General features: G+C 45.3%; 1 protein-coding gene across 1 annotated transcript in view; it reads right to left on the bottom strand.

The window, feature by feature from the left end:
* Positions 1-1268: 1268 nt before the first annotated feature.
* LOC119843349 (store-operated calcium entry regulator STIMATE-like) overlaps positions 1269-15266 on the bottom strand; it is a 75587-nt gene continuing 61589 nt past the window's right edge. The window contains exons 8-9 of the mRNA XM_043508418.1: positions 11290-11400; positions 1269-1965 (exon numbers count right to left, since the gene is read on the bottom strand). Of these exons, the coding sequence (XP_043364353.1) occupies positions 1852-1965; positions 11290-11400 (225 nt within the window). The 3' untranslated portion in view covers positions 1269-1851. The remainder of the gene's footprint in view (positions 1966-11289; positions 11401-15266) is intronic.

Here is a 15266-nt window from a genome sequence, read left to right on the forward strand (position 1 = left end):
CAAGACATTTGGAATACTGTGCACTGTTCGGTGAAGGCTACATAATCCTTAGGATTTGCATCTACAATGTGCTTTTCAAGCAGCAGAGTTTAAAAATTCTTCACACACGCTTGGGGCAAAACGTTTTTAAGGCAGGCTCCAAAATCTTTATTTATGCTTCTACAGAAGGGCTTGCATAAATGAAGGCTTAGTTTGGCACAAGCTGGTGTGTAAATCTACTGCTAGCCTGCCATGCACAAAGTTCCCATTTGGATACTGCTGCCGCACTACAGTTCCCAAATGCTCTTTAATCTACTCTGTTTTCAAATGAGGTCAATTAACACGAACCAGGGCACAGTTAGTACATGACCACAGGCTCCACCCTGCTTGCCCTGAACCAAGTACTCATTTAGACAATCCCTAATTGACCTATAAACCAAGGTGCTAAGAGCTAGATAGCGCCCAGTGAAGTCACTAGGCTCTGCAGGTGGGTGCATTTTGAGAAGCAGGTCATCCAATGTGTGTTTGGTGTGATTTGAAGCCCTGTCTCTCCCTTGAAGTCAATGGGTTTTGGATCACAAATTCTTTTCAGCAGCATAAATATTTCTAGTCTTATACCGCACATTATTACGTGGTCCTGCCTTGAGTGCAGGGGACTGGACTAGATGACTTCTCAAGGTCCCTTCCAGTCCTACACTTCTAGGATGTTCGGATTACTGTAGAATCTGAATGGACTTCCAGTTATGCATTAAGCAACTCGATTCATATCAGTCACGTGGGGTTCATTCTCTTTCCCCTCTCCTGTGAGGGAGAATTGTGCATGAAATGGAACATTTTGGTAGGGTGCACATGCTAATCTGTGTTTATGGCAGGCTGAAGAAGGTCTTGCATTTGGAGCAGAAGGTGGCAAGATTTGGGGCGGTCCTTAGGTTCTTCCTGAGGGAGTTTGTTCTACGGATGTTAGACCGACCTCTGGGAAAGCTGTCTCCTGCCCAGATGAACTTTCCTGTTTAAATAAGGGTTTATTTTAGAGATCACTTTAGACACAGATTTTTGAAAAATTTGGCTTTAGAAAACCAGCTTTTCCCCACAGCATTAACCCCAATGACTGCACAGATTTTTAACGTTAGATTAACGTCTGGGCCAAGACAGAACAGTTCCAGTTCAAATATGGGAATGCAAAGCAAGCGGCAAGTCCCTCCGATTGAGAGTTTAGAACGGAGCCATCTCATTTGTAACATCCTCTCTTTGCAAAACATTAAGCACAGGAATGCATTCCAAAGATGAAGCAACTTTAAGTCAAACTTTTATTACAATCCCTACAAAACAGTAAAAAAAAAAAAAAAAAAAGTCAGATTCAGTGGAATGATCAGTCCAACCCCAAAGACATTTTTAAATACTTTTTACAAGTGAGTTATTTATGACCAAGCTGTGCATACAGAAAGTGTCACAGTACAGTTAGTACAAGATAAATCTTAAATCGTATAAAAAGATCTAGTATTTTGACTTATGCTACCATCCTGACAAACTCTACAGCCAGCTGGCCAGCCAGAGAAATATCTCTCTACAGTCCTTACCATGATATGATTAGGAGTGTCCAGTTTAGAGACAAATACAGGTACAGCAGGAGTTAATGGTGTATGAAGAGCCAGCCATCACACTGGGCAGCAAGAATGCAGAAGGTACAGAAACGCCATCAGGAAAACAACTGCAAAGGGTACATCTGGTTAGTCCCAGCATGTGATCTCCATTTAACTGTGCAATAAACTAGCATTCCCACCCCAACTTCCAACATCAGATCAAAGTCCAGTTTTCTAAAAAAGTCTCTATTGCCGTTTTCTTGGTTGGCACTCTCTCCATTTGAAGTCGCTGTTAAAGTACCCCTTGATAGCCTGGCTGTCTCGTTTTCTGGCTGGTTTCTTGGAGTCCTGAGATGTCTTGGTCACTTTCAGACTGATCAAAATCCAAGTCAGGACAGAGCAACACCTAAAGGAAGAACAAGAACAATTCAACTCTTGATAGAGACTTATTGCTCAGAGACTAAAGCGTCTGTTTGGCTGGAGATCTCATACCTCTTCATGCCTTTTAACTGGACATACCATAGGTAACATCTCCCAGAAAAGCACTGCTCTGAAGGATAAAGATAGGTCAGTGAGCAATCAACAAAGCTACCCTAAGTTTGATACAGGAGTTAGCCAAGATGCCTATTCCTCCGCAATCAAGTGACAGACTCAGCAAAATCTAATCTCAAACCGTCCTCAACCAAAACTCTTCTTATTACAGAGCTAGGCATTTAGTTACCCCAATGGGTAGATGTGTACAGGGCATCCTATGCTGTCTGCAGCTTGAATAGATGAGTGTTCAAAATCAAGTGAAATCAGATCAGCTGAACAGCAGAAGTCGGATCTGTCAGCTCACGAGCTGGCTGGCTAAGTGGTTTCTGCTATGCATTATGCCCACCTATGTTAAACTATATTTTTTATTGTACCCTATCCTCCCTCCCTTAGTTTGCTGTCATTTCCCAAACCCACTGTAAAGATCTTGTCTTTAGACTGTAAACTCTTTGAAGCAAAGAAATGTTCTTCACTCTGTTCGTAGAGTGCCTAGCACAGTGGAGTAAAAGGCCTCTAGGTACTATTGCAATATAAATATATATCATTCTTTAAAACAGAAAATCAAAGTTAACCAATGTTTATTCAGGGAAGTACAAGAAAAATGTTGGACTCCATCACCACTAGTTCAACGAAGTACAGAAAAATTACAGATAAGCCCGCTTTCTTCTGATCAGCAGACACCAAATCTCATTGGCCTGCCATTGTTGTCTTCTGCACCGGCCAAAGTCGCGTATGTTGAGTTACTTAATTAAACCACTAAAATGCAGCCACCTCTGGGATAGGCTACAACTTTTTAACACCATCCAGCAACAGTTAAGGATAGAAGAGAAGGCAAACCAGTTGAGTTTAAGCAGACGACGTAGCTTACCCTTACAGAAATATGGCCAGGTCCCAGGGCTCTGTTGATTCCTGGATACAGCGTGTACATCTGAGATTCTGACAGCTTCAGTTTTACTTCTCTAAAAGACAGCCCCTCCAGTGGCACAGTCCAGACCATGCTGCACAAGTTAAGAGTTGGCTCAGTAAGACAAGCACCAGCTCCTAAAACACAGCTTCCTGCATCACCTTAATGGAGGTCTCCCATGTAAATGTTGATCTGGCCTGTCCCTACTCAGCTTGAGAGATCTAACAATATCACAGCCTGCATTTTTATGCTGGTTATTAATCGTGTATCTGGATTTCTGGAATGTTTCCTGACACAGTGCATTAGGGATGCAGTATAAAATGTGCTGGCTTTATGAAATGCCCATATCAAGGGAGAATTTGCTCATGCTTTGTTTGGCCAGAGTGTTTTAAACGCAACAGACAAAAAACTGGCAGATGACAGACTATTAACAAGGTCTCGTCCCCAGTCCTGGACCCAGATATCATGGGGGACATAAATTGCATGATCCCGGTGCACTGTCATAACAGAGAAACACGCCTTTCATTCATTACCATTTAGGCGGCACGGTGGGGCCAGTAACCACAGCAACAGGAGGGCTAAACAGGAAAAACAAACTGCTGCAATGAATCAACATTTTCAAAGGGATTAGAGAGGCCCACACAGTCCATCCCGATCCACACATTTTATGACATCTCCAGCAATCCACAGAAAATCCAGCAATGTTTAAGAGATGCTGTCAGGTCACATTTGGCTTTTACAACACACAGACCAGTAGAAAATAAAAGGGAAATGGCTTGTTATTCGGATGCTATTTGTAACCAAGACGTTGATCCCTCTTGGGGTATGTTACACAGCTAAAGCTGTTCCTGGGAATTAGTTTGATAGGCTAATGCAGGGATTGACAACCTTTGGCCCGCCAGAGAAATCCGCATATAGGCCGGGCTGGTTTGTTTCCCTGCAGCGTCTGCAGGTTCAGCTGATCGCAGCTCCCACCAGCGGCGGTTCCCCATTCCAGGCCAATGAGGGCTGCGGGAAGCGGTGGCCAGCACATCCCTTGGCCCACACCGCTTTCTGCAGCTCCCATTGGCCTGGAATAGCGAACTGAGGCCCGTGGAAGCTGCGATCGGCCAAACCTGTGGACGCTGCAGGTAAATAAACCGGCCCGGCCTGCCAGTGGATTTCCCTGACGGGCCGTGTGCCAAAGGTTGCCGATCCCTGGGCTAGTGTGTAATATAATGGGGGAAAAGCACGGGGTGGGCTTGGAGTGGGCTAGCAAGGTGGGTATGTACCCAGGGTCCGGCCCACTGTGCTCCATTTTCCCTGCTATTGTCATCTGCCCTAGCTGGATTCAAGCTGGCCCGCTCAGGATAACCTGTGCAAGCTTCTGTTGTGTAGACAAACCCTTAAAGAGAGGGGATACTTCAACACAAGCTTGTCCTTGACAGTTGCATTGGTTATGTTACAGCAGTGGTGAGGGGGCCCACTGTGCTAAGTGCTGGCAAGACAAACAAAGTGTCAGAAAGAATTTCTGCTCCAAAGAGATTTCAGTCTACACAGGAGAGGCACCGACCCATACAAAGTCAGTGGCAAAGCTAGGAACAGCACCATGGTTTCCGAACCCCTTGGTCACTGTGCCATCCTGGTCTTGTACCCCAATGATTCACCAATATTCTCATGTATACTCTTACGATCTGGGCTTGCCTAGTGCGTGCGTGCCTCTTTAAACTCAAGTGCCAGAGAGTTGAGAAGAAAATGAACCCTCCCCATAAGTGTTCATTCACTTGACTGCTTTCATTCCCTTCCCCCCCGCACACACAGTTAAATGCTTCTTTTGCATTGTAATTTAAAAAACATCTCTGAGCTACATCCTGTACAGAACTCACTTCCCATCAGCTGGATCTGTTGTTCCAGTGTTCCATTTGAGTGCCAATATTTACACAACAGATATGCCCAGAGTAATTTACTTATTCTGATACAGGCCTCTAGTCAGAAGCAAGGGACAACTGATTTGTTGATGTTTAAAACTCTGCCATTTCACCTAGTTGAACCTCAAGAGCACCGGGTCACAGCTGCAGGCGTACTCTGCCAGTCCATTTTGTTGTAGACAGCAGGGTGGATAATGACAGATGCAGTAACCCTGAACTCAGATTCTTCATATAATGGATCTATCACAAGGATAGAGCATGCAGAAAGAAAAGAGCGTGACATGCAGTCATATCCGGTAATAAGAAGAAAGCTGATAAATCCATTTCCTCCCCCAAGAGATAGGTGGAGTCAGAGCTACTTTAGAACCTGCTCATCTGCAACGTTACAATGCTTTAGACAACCCAAAAGCTTAGTCTGTTTTAAGAAGTCAAAGTGAATTTTGTGCTTATGAAAGTTCGGCAACTCATTACCCACTCCTCACCCAACTACATACCTCAGTTCTGATCTGAAATACCCATGCTATGTTAATCAGTGTCTCATTTAAGTGTCTGCCAATTGGGCTGATTTACGTACCCAGTTAAGAAAGGCTGATGCATTAGAACTAATGGCACAGCTTCCCCACTCCAACCCCAAATTAACCAGTGCACGTCATCAGGATGATAAGGGTCCTTGCTAGTAGTGGTCACAAAGACAACCTGAAAATGTGAAAATAAGGACAGAAACACGTATTCCTGCTTTTTAAATCTGCTTTCTGCCACGGGTAAAAGCCACAGACTGAGAGAGATCAAAGGAAACATTAAGGGCTTTGAAAATGCTACTGGTTTTCACAGAGTGGAGAAGACAGTGATGCCATTGACATGGTCTGTTTACTGTCACAACAGACTCCAGCTGAGGCAGGAGAACAAGCCTGCATTTACTCAGCTTTTGTGCAATGAGGGTGACCATATTGTCCAAAGGGAGAACGGGACACCCCCAGCCACTTGCCCAAGCTTCCCCCCCCCAGCAGGGGGCCATTGCCTGGTCACTGGAAACCTGCCAGCCCCACACATGCTGAAACACTACCTCCCCCCCAGCCCAGCCCTGCCCCCCCCCCCGACCCGACGAGTGCGGCTGGCGTCTCTACTCGCCCCTCCCCGCAGTATGTTCCTCCACACTGCATCCCACTGTTTTGGCAAAAGAGACCATTTGTCCCGTTGATCAAGTCGGCAAGAGCAAATGGGACAAATGTCCCCTTTTGGAAAAAAAAAAAAAGAGAGAGAGAGAGTCAGGTTGGCCAGGACAGGGCTTTAAAAAGGGACGGTCCCAGCCAAAACAGGATGTAGGGTCACCCTATCCTCAACTCAACGTGTAACAATTCAGGCAAACATCAGTGCAGATCAGACTGGCAGTCAGATGGGAAGGGAGAGAACTGCACAAGGGGCAATGGGAAAAAGCCTGTCCTGGAATCTAGATTTGGGGCTTGAGACTAGCCCGGAAGGAAAATTTTAATAGATCCCCATGAAGAGGATGAAAAATCCCCCTGTAAGTGCTAGTTTTGGCCTAAGCCACAGCCCTCGCTCCACCTTACACAAAGCCCTATGTCACCTCACTTCACATCTATAGCTCAAGAGTGAGAAAGCGGGCCCCGCCTTAAAAGCCCATACACACGAGATGGAAGATTGGGCTTTGGGCTGGCCAGCTACTCACTGTCTCCCATCAAACAGTGGGATTTCATCTCTGCTAGGTACCTTCTCGCGGCGTGGGGCATCCCAAGCAATAAAGCAGCCCTGTACAAAACAGCTGGTGCAGCCATAAGTAGCGCTGGTTTTAAGACTAGGTTAAAACAGGGACCCATTTTCTACTGCGAGTGGATTCCGAGCTCAGGTGAAAAGAATGAAACCCTTTATTGTGAAGATAAGTTGAAATCCAAGTAAGCCATGTGACGGGGAGTTGTCGGCGCCTGCTGCTAGACAGGCATGATGAACTCTGATAAACTCCAGGCACTTTATCATGAGCAATCCCTGCCAAGCATAGAGACGCTTAGCACCTGAAAGGAGGGAGATTAATAACACAGAGAGGGAGGAAATTCTCCTTATTGAACAATCAGGAGAACAAATGAGTCAATTAATAGGGATGGATCTCAACCAAATCTTCATTTCCAGCCTTTGATTTTGGATTTCGGCCACCCCACCTTTGTGGCCTGGGCAATTAGATTTGCCAGGTGGGTTGTCATTTTATCTACCATTTAAAAGGTGACTTGTGATATTGTTAGGATGTGGATATTGTTAGGGTATTGAAAGGATGTGGACAAACTGTAGAGAGTCCAGCGGAGGGCAACGGAAATGATTAGGGGGCTGGGGCACATGATTTATGAGGAGAGGCTGAGGGAACTAGGATTATTTAGTCTGTAGAAGAGAAGAGTGAGGAGGGATTTGATAGCAGCCTTCAGCTACCTGAAAGGGGGGTGGGTTCCCAAAGAGAATGGAGCTCGACTGTTCTCAGTGGTGGCAGATGACAGAACAAGCAGCAATGGTCTCAAGCTGCAGTGGGGGAGGTCTAGGTTGGATATTAGGAAAGACTATTTCACTAGGAGGATAGTGAAGCACCGGAATGGGTTACCTAGGAATATCCATCCTTAGAGGTTTTTAAGGCCCAGCTTGACAAAGCCCTGGCTGGGATGATTTAGTTGGGGTTAATCCTGCTTTGAGCAGGGGGTTGAACTAGATGACCCGCTGAGGTCTCTTCCAACCCTAATCTTCTATGATTGTACAGATAGGAGGTCACATGGCAAGTGGCTGTATGGAAGTTTCATGGAGACCAAGAAAGAAGAGACAGAAGTCCCAGATTTTCTGTGAAGATCCCCACTTCTGTACTCTTCATCCCCGTGGGTTGGAAAACAGGAGCTCTGAGTTTGCAATGTGATATGGCCAATGCAATTTTGGGTTGAAATTGGTGAGGCATCAGGACACAGAGCAGGAAGGCAACAATCCCCATATAAAGTTCCAGTAAGAGGACACTGCAAGTACAGGGGTGAACCACTCCCTGGCATAACTCCACTTCACACCAGAGAGGATGGTCCAAGTCAAGCAACAAAAGTTATCTGATTTTTTCCTCACAAGAAGTAAAACTAAAAAGTTTTGCGAAGTAACAACAAAGTGAGAGGAGGGGGAGGAGAGGGAGATGGTAAGTCAAATATTCAAAAGATACTATATTCAAATAATATTCAAATATACAATAAGATGGGAGATGCTAAGGGAAAGCTTAGGCTAAATATCAGAAAAAAGCCTTCCCAACAGGGAGGTCTATTAATGGAAGCCCATCATTTGGAACATTTAAAGCTAGACTGGTCAGAACATTAGAAAAATGTGGTATAAAGAAAAATACTGCATTGGCAAGAAGGAGTACAGAATCATTGTTCTTTCCTGACTTCTAGAGATTTGGATAGCAGTCTTCTTTATGGACTAACCAGACCTAAAACAGGTTGTCGTAAAGAGTTTATGGTTCATTATTGTTCATTCCTCAGCACAACAAGACAGATGGCAGGGTATATTTCCATATGCAACTGGCAACAATAGCAGTGTACTGGGTATTGAGTCCTGCTCTGTTCTATCCCAGATGGAATGGCTGCTGTACAGTTGTGTCTGCATATTTAAAAATATCCATGGGACACTCCGTGCTAAAGACCTCCACTGTCTACATGTATTGTTGTTGATGCCATATGAAGGTGAAAGGGGATCTCAGAGGCTCCAATGTTTTGCTGTAAAATAAAGGATTAATTGTGCTATTTGTGGGAGGGTTAAGATCAGGTCTCAACTATGCACAGAAGTTAGTTTAAACACAACTTTAAACTGGTGCAACTTCTGTGTTTGGACATGGCTTCAAACTTACAAAAACGGGACATGTAGCACCCGTGTCCACCCTTTATGAAAGACTTTACGAGTTACAGACATTGAATAAATGTCTAACTCCACAGCCATCCCTGCTAAATGGGATTAGAGGAGATGGCACTCCCGAGTATCAACCATGACTAAAAGGCCAATATCATGCCATAACTGGAGAAGCGTTAATTGGGTCTGGCTGGTTAGAATTTAGAGTAATTAGCAGTTTTGTGCATGTGGGATCTGTACAGGCTTGTCTATAGTTTTTGGTACCGTTTTTAACTCTAGTGGTTAAACAAAACAAAAAGACACACACGGCACCCCTAACCAAGATAGTTAAACTGGTGCAAGAACTGGTCAGACACAGCCTCACCTGGCTGAACTTGCCTTTCAACTCCTATGAACTCTAAAAGGTATCGGCTCTCAAGAACGGGCTCCCCATTGTTGGAAATCCCCGGAATGCAAAGTTCAGATGTTTTGGAACACACCATAGCTCAGAGAGCTCCCATTCAGAGAATGAAGCTGGCTTTGCTGCACCAGGATGTGCATGACTCATTTCTTGGCTGACCAGCTGTTAACATCTGTCTCTGCTTTGTCGGTCCCATAAGAGGAAGGAATCCACTAACGCCATATTGCCCTTTAGGAGTGGGAGCTTATCAGATACACAAGCCTTGCAAGAATTCTGGCTTGAAGTTATGTAAACTGCATCAGTACCAATTAAGAACATTCTTACTTGCCACCTTGCAGTGTGTATTTCAGTGCAGAAGCCACAGCTGGGTAGTAATTGGTTTGGCAGTCCCACCTGTATGATGCAGAAACCAGTTACACTTACTAGAAGATGTACTCTGACTAAAGCCATGAGGGAAGTAAACTTAACAGGTACTGGAGATGAAAGTTATTCTGTAAGGAGAATGTGAAAAACCTTTCATTATTTCTGTTCCTCTTCTTCCCCCCTTTCTCTAGGAGTATTTAATTCCACCAAGCAGCAGCTATTTCAGAAGCTAGCCTGTAACTGCTGAACTCCTTTTCAGTATAGTGCGTCTTGCCAATGAACAGCAGGAAATCAGAATTTGTACATGTAGCATTTTGAAAATAGGGGTGGGGAGAGGGAAGAACAGAATTAGATCCAGCTAGTTAGATTATGGCCTTTGCCCAAAACCCAAGCACAGACATGGATGTGACATATGTCCGATGAACTCTTTTGCGTTAGCAAACAATGAGAACAAAATCTGCCTGTAACATAATTTTTTTTCCTTTGGACTTAAAGCGTGAACATCCAACTAACCCAAATATATGCTGAGGGTGACTCACACCAGAGTTAACTGGCAGTTTGCTTGCTGAGAAACAAAGACACCTGGCAAACTCTGATTCCCCCACAAGCACGTTTTTCCTCCAAAATTCAACAAAAGATGAGACATTAGCAAGAAAAAATATTCCTTCTGACTACAACTTTAAACACGTTTACTAGACGTGAGGGCCCCAAAGGAGTCAGAAGTGACACTTGTTGGAGTTCTGTTGATTCTCAATGGACTTCATATGACATTTGCTCGATTCACAAATTAAGAATGATTTTTCAGGGCATTAATTAACCTGGAATCTCGAAAAATATCAAGCCATGCCCTGTCACGGCATTCAGCTGTCATTACTGATCAGGCTAGTCTGTTGATGGTGCATGAAGTAGACTAGAATCCAGCTTGGTTTTCCATAGCTGGAGTGATGTAGGAGTGGCTGAATGCAATACATGTATGGTGTCAGCGGATAACACTGGTAGTGCCCAAGGACACCTACGGATCAGATACGGGATATTTATTGCTTTCAACAGAGTTGCGCCTAGAGGGCCCAACTGCAATCAAGGCCCCATCATGCTAGGCCCCATACAACCATCTAGGAGTCCTTGTCTAAACAGAGAAGACAGAGTGGGAAGGGAGCTGAAGAAGCAAACTAACTTTCCAGGTTACAGCTTGGCAGTGGCAGAGTTAGGAATAGAAACCAGGTCGCCAATTCCCTGTCCACCAGCCCATGCTGCCTCTCACAACACAGAGAGGTGATACCATTTTAAGTCCTTTCCAAACATAGCCACGCTGTAGAACTTTCCTAGGGTCTAGAAATAAGGGCCTGCCCTTCTAGAACTCTTGCCGCCTTTTCTCTCCTGGCATTTCTGGTGCAGAAGCTTTCATGCGCTCACCTAGTGTCAGAGAGCAGACCTGAGGGAGTCAGACTCATCCAGCATCTCAAGACTTGTCCATGCTCACTGGGAGAGCAGCTTCCATGGGGTGAAGTGGCTCAAGATTCGGTTAGTGCTCCCGTTTCTGCAGCATTAAACAAGGGAGCGCTCAAGGAGAATCCCGGTAAGACTATCCCCTTCCCCAAGGGGAAGGCAGGCACGGCTCTGTGACACAGCTGACTCTAAATTCAGATCACCTACCTTGTGTCATTGCTACCTACTGCAGTCACAATTAGCGGTGTTCATTTGACTTAGGATTGGCTGTCTGTGCACATCTGCCCACAGCACATTCTCTGGGCTTACCTGGGATTCTTCATTCCTCACGGGGTTTTCTATGGACCCACTGCCTTCAAGGCCGTCCTTCTGCTTATATTTCCTCATGATCAAACTGTCCACAACCCAGAACATAACAGCCTTGGAGGGGAAAAGGAAAATCATCAAGTTGTTCCAACAGCTCCGACTTTGGATGACCAATCTTTAGTGCAGCCTAAACTGCAAGGCGGTAGCAGCACTAGGTAGGCGCTACAGCTTTAAAGCTTTACCATGACCACCAACAGCTCACATACAACCTGATCCTACCAAGCAATTAGCGTCCTCGACCACACTGACACAAATGGAGTAGAGGACACTTTGCAATCTACAGGATTAGGCCCCATGTCTGCAGGAGTTTGACCAAATCTGCATTTTGGGAGTTATTTTCTCTCCTCTGCATTGAAGCCTGGTCGGTTTGTCAGAGCAGGCGCTTGCTGGAGGATCCACTGGAAAAGAGATTAAATAATAGGTCAGGGCTGTTCTGGGTCAGAGGGATCTCCCACCATGCTCTGCAGCTGTAACTGGCTGAAGCATGATGCATTCAGAGTCAAGGCTCACCCATTCAGCTTCCCAGAACTGTTGTCAGTGCTTGCACTGGTTTCCCATATGCTGGGAAAGTTTGCTCTTGAGCCAAGCAGAAGTGGCAGCAGGGACAAATTACGGCCATTCTGGGCCCAGGGCAAATCCTACATGGGGCTCCCATGGCCCCACCTCCCACTGGTGGCAGCAGGTTTCCAAGTGAAGATGAATGAGGCTGCTCACCCCCACTTTGAGGTACTGCCTCATGAGTCGGCAGAGTCAAAGGCACACACATTGTTTGTGTTTTCAAGCTTTCCCCACCACCTAGGAGACCAAACACAGCTCCTCTAAAAATGAAAGCCAAGTTTCTGAGCTCACCATGTGGCTGCAGGAGCTGGCATGTTATTTGGCTCAAAGCATCCAGGACGTGTTTGGCGTTCCTAAACCACAACAGCACGCACGCCCAGGTGGATTCTGGCCACAGTGATTGTGGTGACAGATATTTAGGAGATTAAAACGCCCCGATAGTTTCTGTATGTGAAATGAGTGCCCAACAGAAAGGCACCAGCCCGGCAGCTGTCGGTATGTGCAGGCTTTTCTCCACCTAGTTAGAAACCGCAGGGGACAGCACCTTTCCAGGCAGTCTTCTGAAGGGGGAGAAATATTAGTTGCCTTGAGCTCTATTCGCAAAAAGAAAAGGAGTACTTGTGGCACCTTAGAGACTAACACATTTATTTGAGCATAAGCTTTCGTGAGCTACAGCTCACTTCATCGGATGCATCCGATGAAGTGAGCTGTAGCTCACGAAAGCTTATGCTCAAATAAATGTGTTAGTCTCTAAGGTGCCACAAGTACTCCTTTTCTTTTTGTGAATACAGACTAACACGGCTGCTTCTCTGAAACTTGAGCTCTATTAACTCCTGCATTTTTGCAATCCTATTCAGATGAGCGTTGCAACATCCTGCCTCACTGAATGCAACCTCCTCTTGTGCCAGTCTCACTCAGACCACACGACTCTCCACTCTGAATTTCCTCTTCACCTTCCTCATCAAGTTCAAACAGCTTGTCTCTTTCTGGAAGGGTTCTGCATGGCTCCTCTGTTGCCCCACTTTCTACTGGGAGGCAGCACGGCCTAGTGATAGAACACTGACCAGCATTCAGAAGACCTGGGTTCTAATCCCTGCTCTGCCACTAGATGGACTGCTGGGTGACCTTGGGCAAGTCACTCCCCCCCCCCGTGCCCAGTTTCGCCATGTCTAAAAAGTGGGGGTAATGATACGGACACCCTTTGAGATCTACTGATGAAGAGTGCCCTGTAAGAGCTAGATATTACTGACTGCTTCTAACTGGCTAGCTGCACTTCTCCCAAGCCATCCTACTTCTGTTTTAGCGCCATCTTCCATTGCAACCCTTATGTTTGGGATTCTTCATCTCCTTGTGTGGGGCACCAGAGAACGCACCAACATGCTGGAGGTCAGGAGGAGCAGAAGAGCACCCATTTTAACCACAGGGTCTTAGCAAAGTTGAGACACATCCCTAGGAAGGGAACTCTCCAGCGATAAATGTAGTTGTTCCTGGGATTTCTTCAAATCCCCTAGGAACTTAGATGACAGTTTCCAGAGAAAAAGGAATGGGAGGGAAGAGGGGGTATAGCTGGATAGGACGGATGCATAGTCCACCTTGAACTTCTTGCATCCTGAGTTGCGGTGGATGGAAAGACGTTCTGAATGGAGCAGGACGTCATCTGCCATGGCATGTCGTGTCAGACTGCAGTGGGACATTACATTTCACAGTTCAAAAAACATTCCTGGTCCTGTCAAAAATGGTCTAATCAAAGGTTCAAAGCCTGTGAAGGCAGACACAGAAAGGATTTCCAGAGTGATGATTTAAGAGACGATCAACAGTTTTGGGACAACAGAATATTTGGCTGGACTTCAAGCAAGTCTTATTTTAAAAGAACCTTCTGTAGCATGAGGGCTAATTTTATACAAGATCATCAGAACAAAGCTACCCTATATTTATTTCTAAGTCTCTGAATTACAACTTCCTCCCTAAGGAGTTTTACATCAGACTGAGTGGAAGTTTTAGCCAAAAACTTTTTTGTTGGTTCTTCCCAGTTTTGAAGGCTGCGAACCGCTGGGAAATCTATTTGGACAAAGAGGTTTGCAGACACAGGGCCTGATTCTGATAGCACCAGCCTCTCCCAATGGGTGGGATTCTTGTCTCATTTGATAGCATTTACACCCACAAAGTCCAGGCCTATTTGACTCTGGCTCATCGACCACAGAGTAGAGAGCATTCCTCTTGCAGGACAGGGCCTGTTATCATTGGTATTTAACATGAGTGACATCACTAGAAAACTACCACAACTTATCTCTGCCTTTTTGGATCAAATTCCATACACGAGCCAGTTCAGCCATTCTTTAAGAGCATCATTAAAAAGAGGTGAATGGAAGGCCTGTTGGTTGATAAGGCCGGAGTTCAGAATTCAGTGCTTTTCATGACAGGATGCAACTAATAGCCGAGTTTTGGATGCCTGAGATGTCATGAATAATTGCAAGGGAAGCCCAGATCCTTCATTCATTTCCTGTCAGGTACAATGGAGGAGGAGGTGACTTTAGTACATCAGGACAATCTGTCCAAGTGATCACTTAAGCAACAGATTTTTGTCTGTCTCAATGGATCATGGTGAAAGTCTGGAGGCCATATTTTGCTCTTTGATTCACCCATAGAACCAATGCATCCAATGAAGTGAGCTGTAGATCATGAAAGCTTACGCTCAAATAAATTTGTTAGTCTCTAAGGTGCCACAAGTACTCCTTTTCTTTTTCCATAGAACCCAAGTCACCTTATTGTCCTCACCTTCAACCTACCCTGTCCCAGCCCCACCTCTGTCATTTTCATCTTACAGTTTAAGTAGAATCTTCTAGGCAGGGAATCTGCATTTCAGAAAGTGCCATGCACATTGCATTAAGTACTAAAAAAAAAAAACCCCAAAGCAATCACCACCTTTCATCTTGGAAACCCTAAAACTACATCCCCGTGCATTCTATGTGCCGTATTCTAAGAAAAATATGCAAAACCAGACAGAATTGATCATTAGCTATGGTAGAGATCTCAGAGTTTTGTGATGTTCAAGAGGCTTAATTACAGCACTCCACTACTCAAATTCCTCCAAGTAACAGTGTTGATACAATTTACTAACTAGGAGACGCTAGTGTCTCAGCAATAGGTGACTTCTGTGTAGGCTGAGACAGGCAGAGTGTCTAGTGGGTACGGCAATAGCTCGAGAATCCCGAGAGGGAGGTTCTATTCCCACCTCTGCCAATGACCTGTTGTGTCACTTCTCTGCTTTGTCTTATTTCAAGAAGGACTGCGTGTACAGCACATCTCTGTTGGGACACCTAAGCCCAACAAACTCTGTTTTCAGAGGAGTCTTTGGCTTCACT

Source organism: Dermochelys coriacea, chromosome 1 (genome assembly GCF_009764565.3).
Source record: "Dermochelys coriacea isolate rDerCor1 chromosome 1, rDerCor1.pri.v4, whole genome shotgun sequence".
Taxonomy (NCBI): Eukaryota; Metazoa; Chordata; order Testudines; family Dermochelyidae; genus Dermochelys; species Dermochelys coriacea.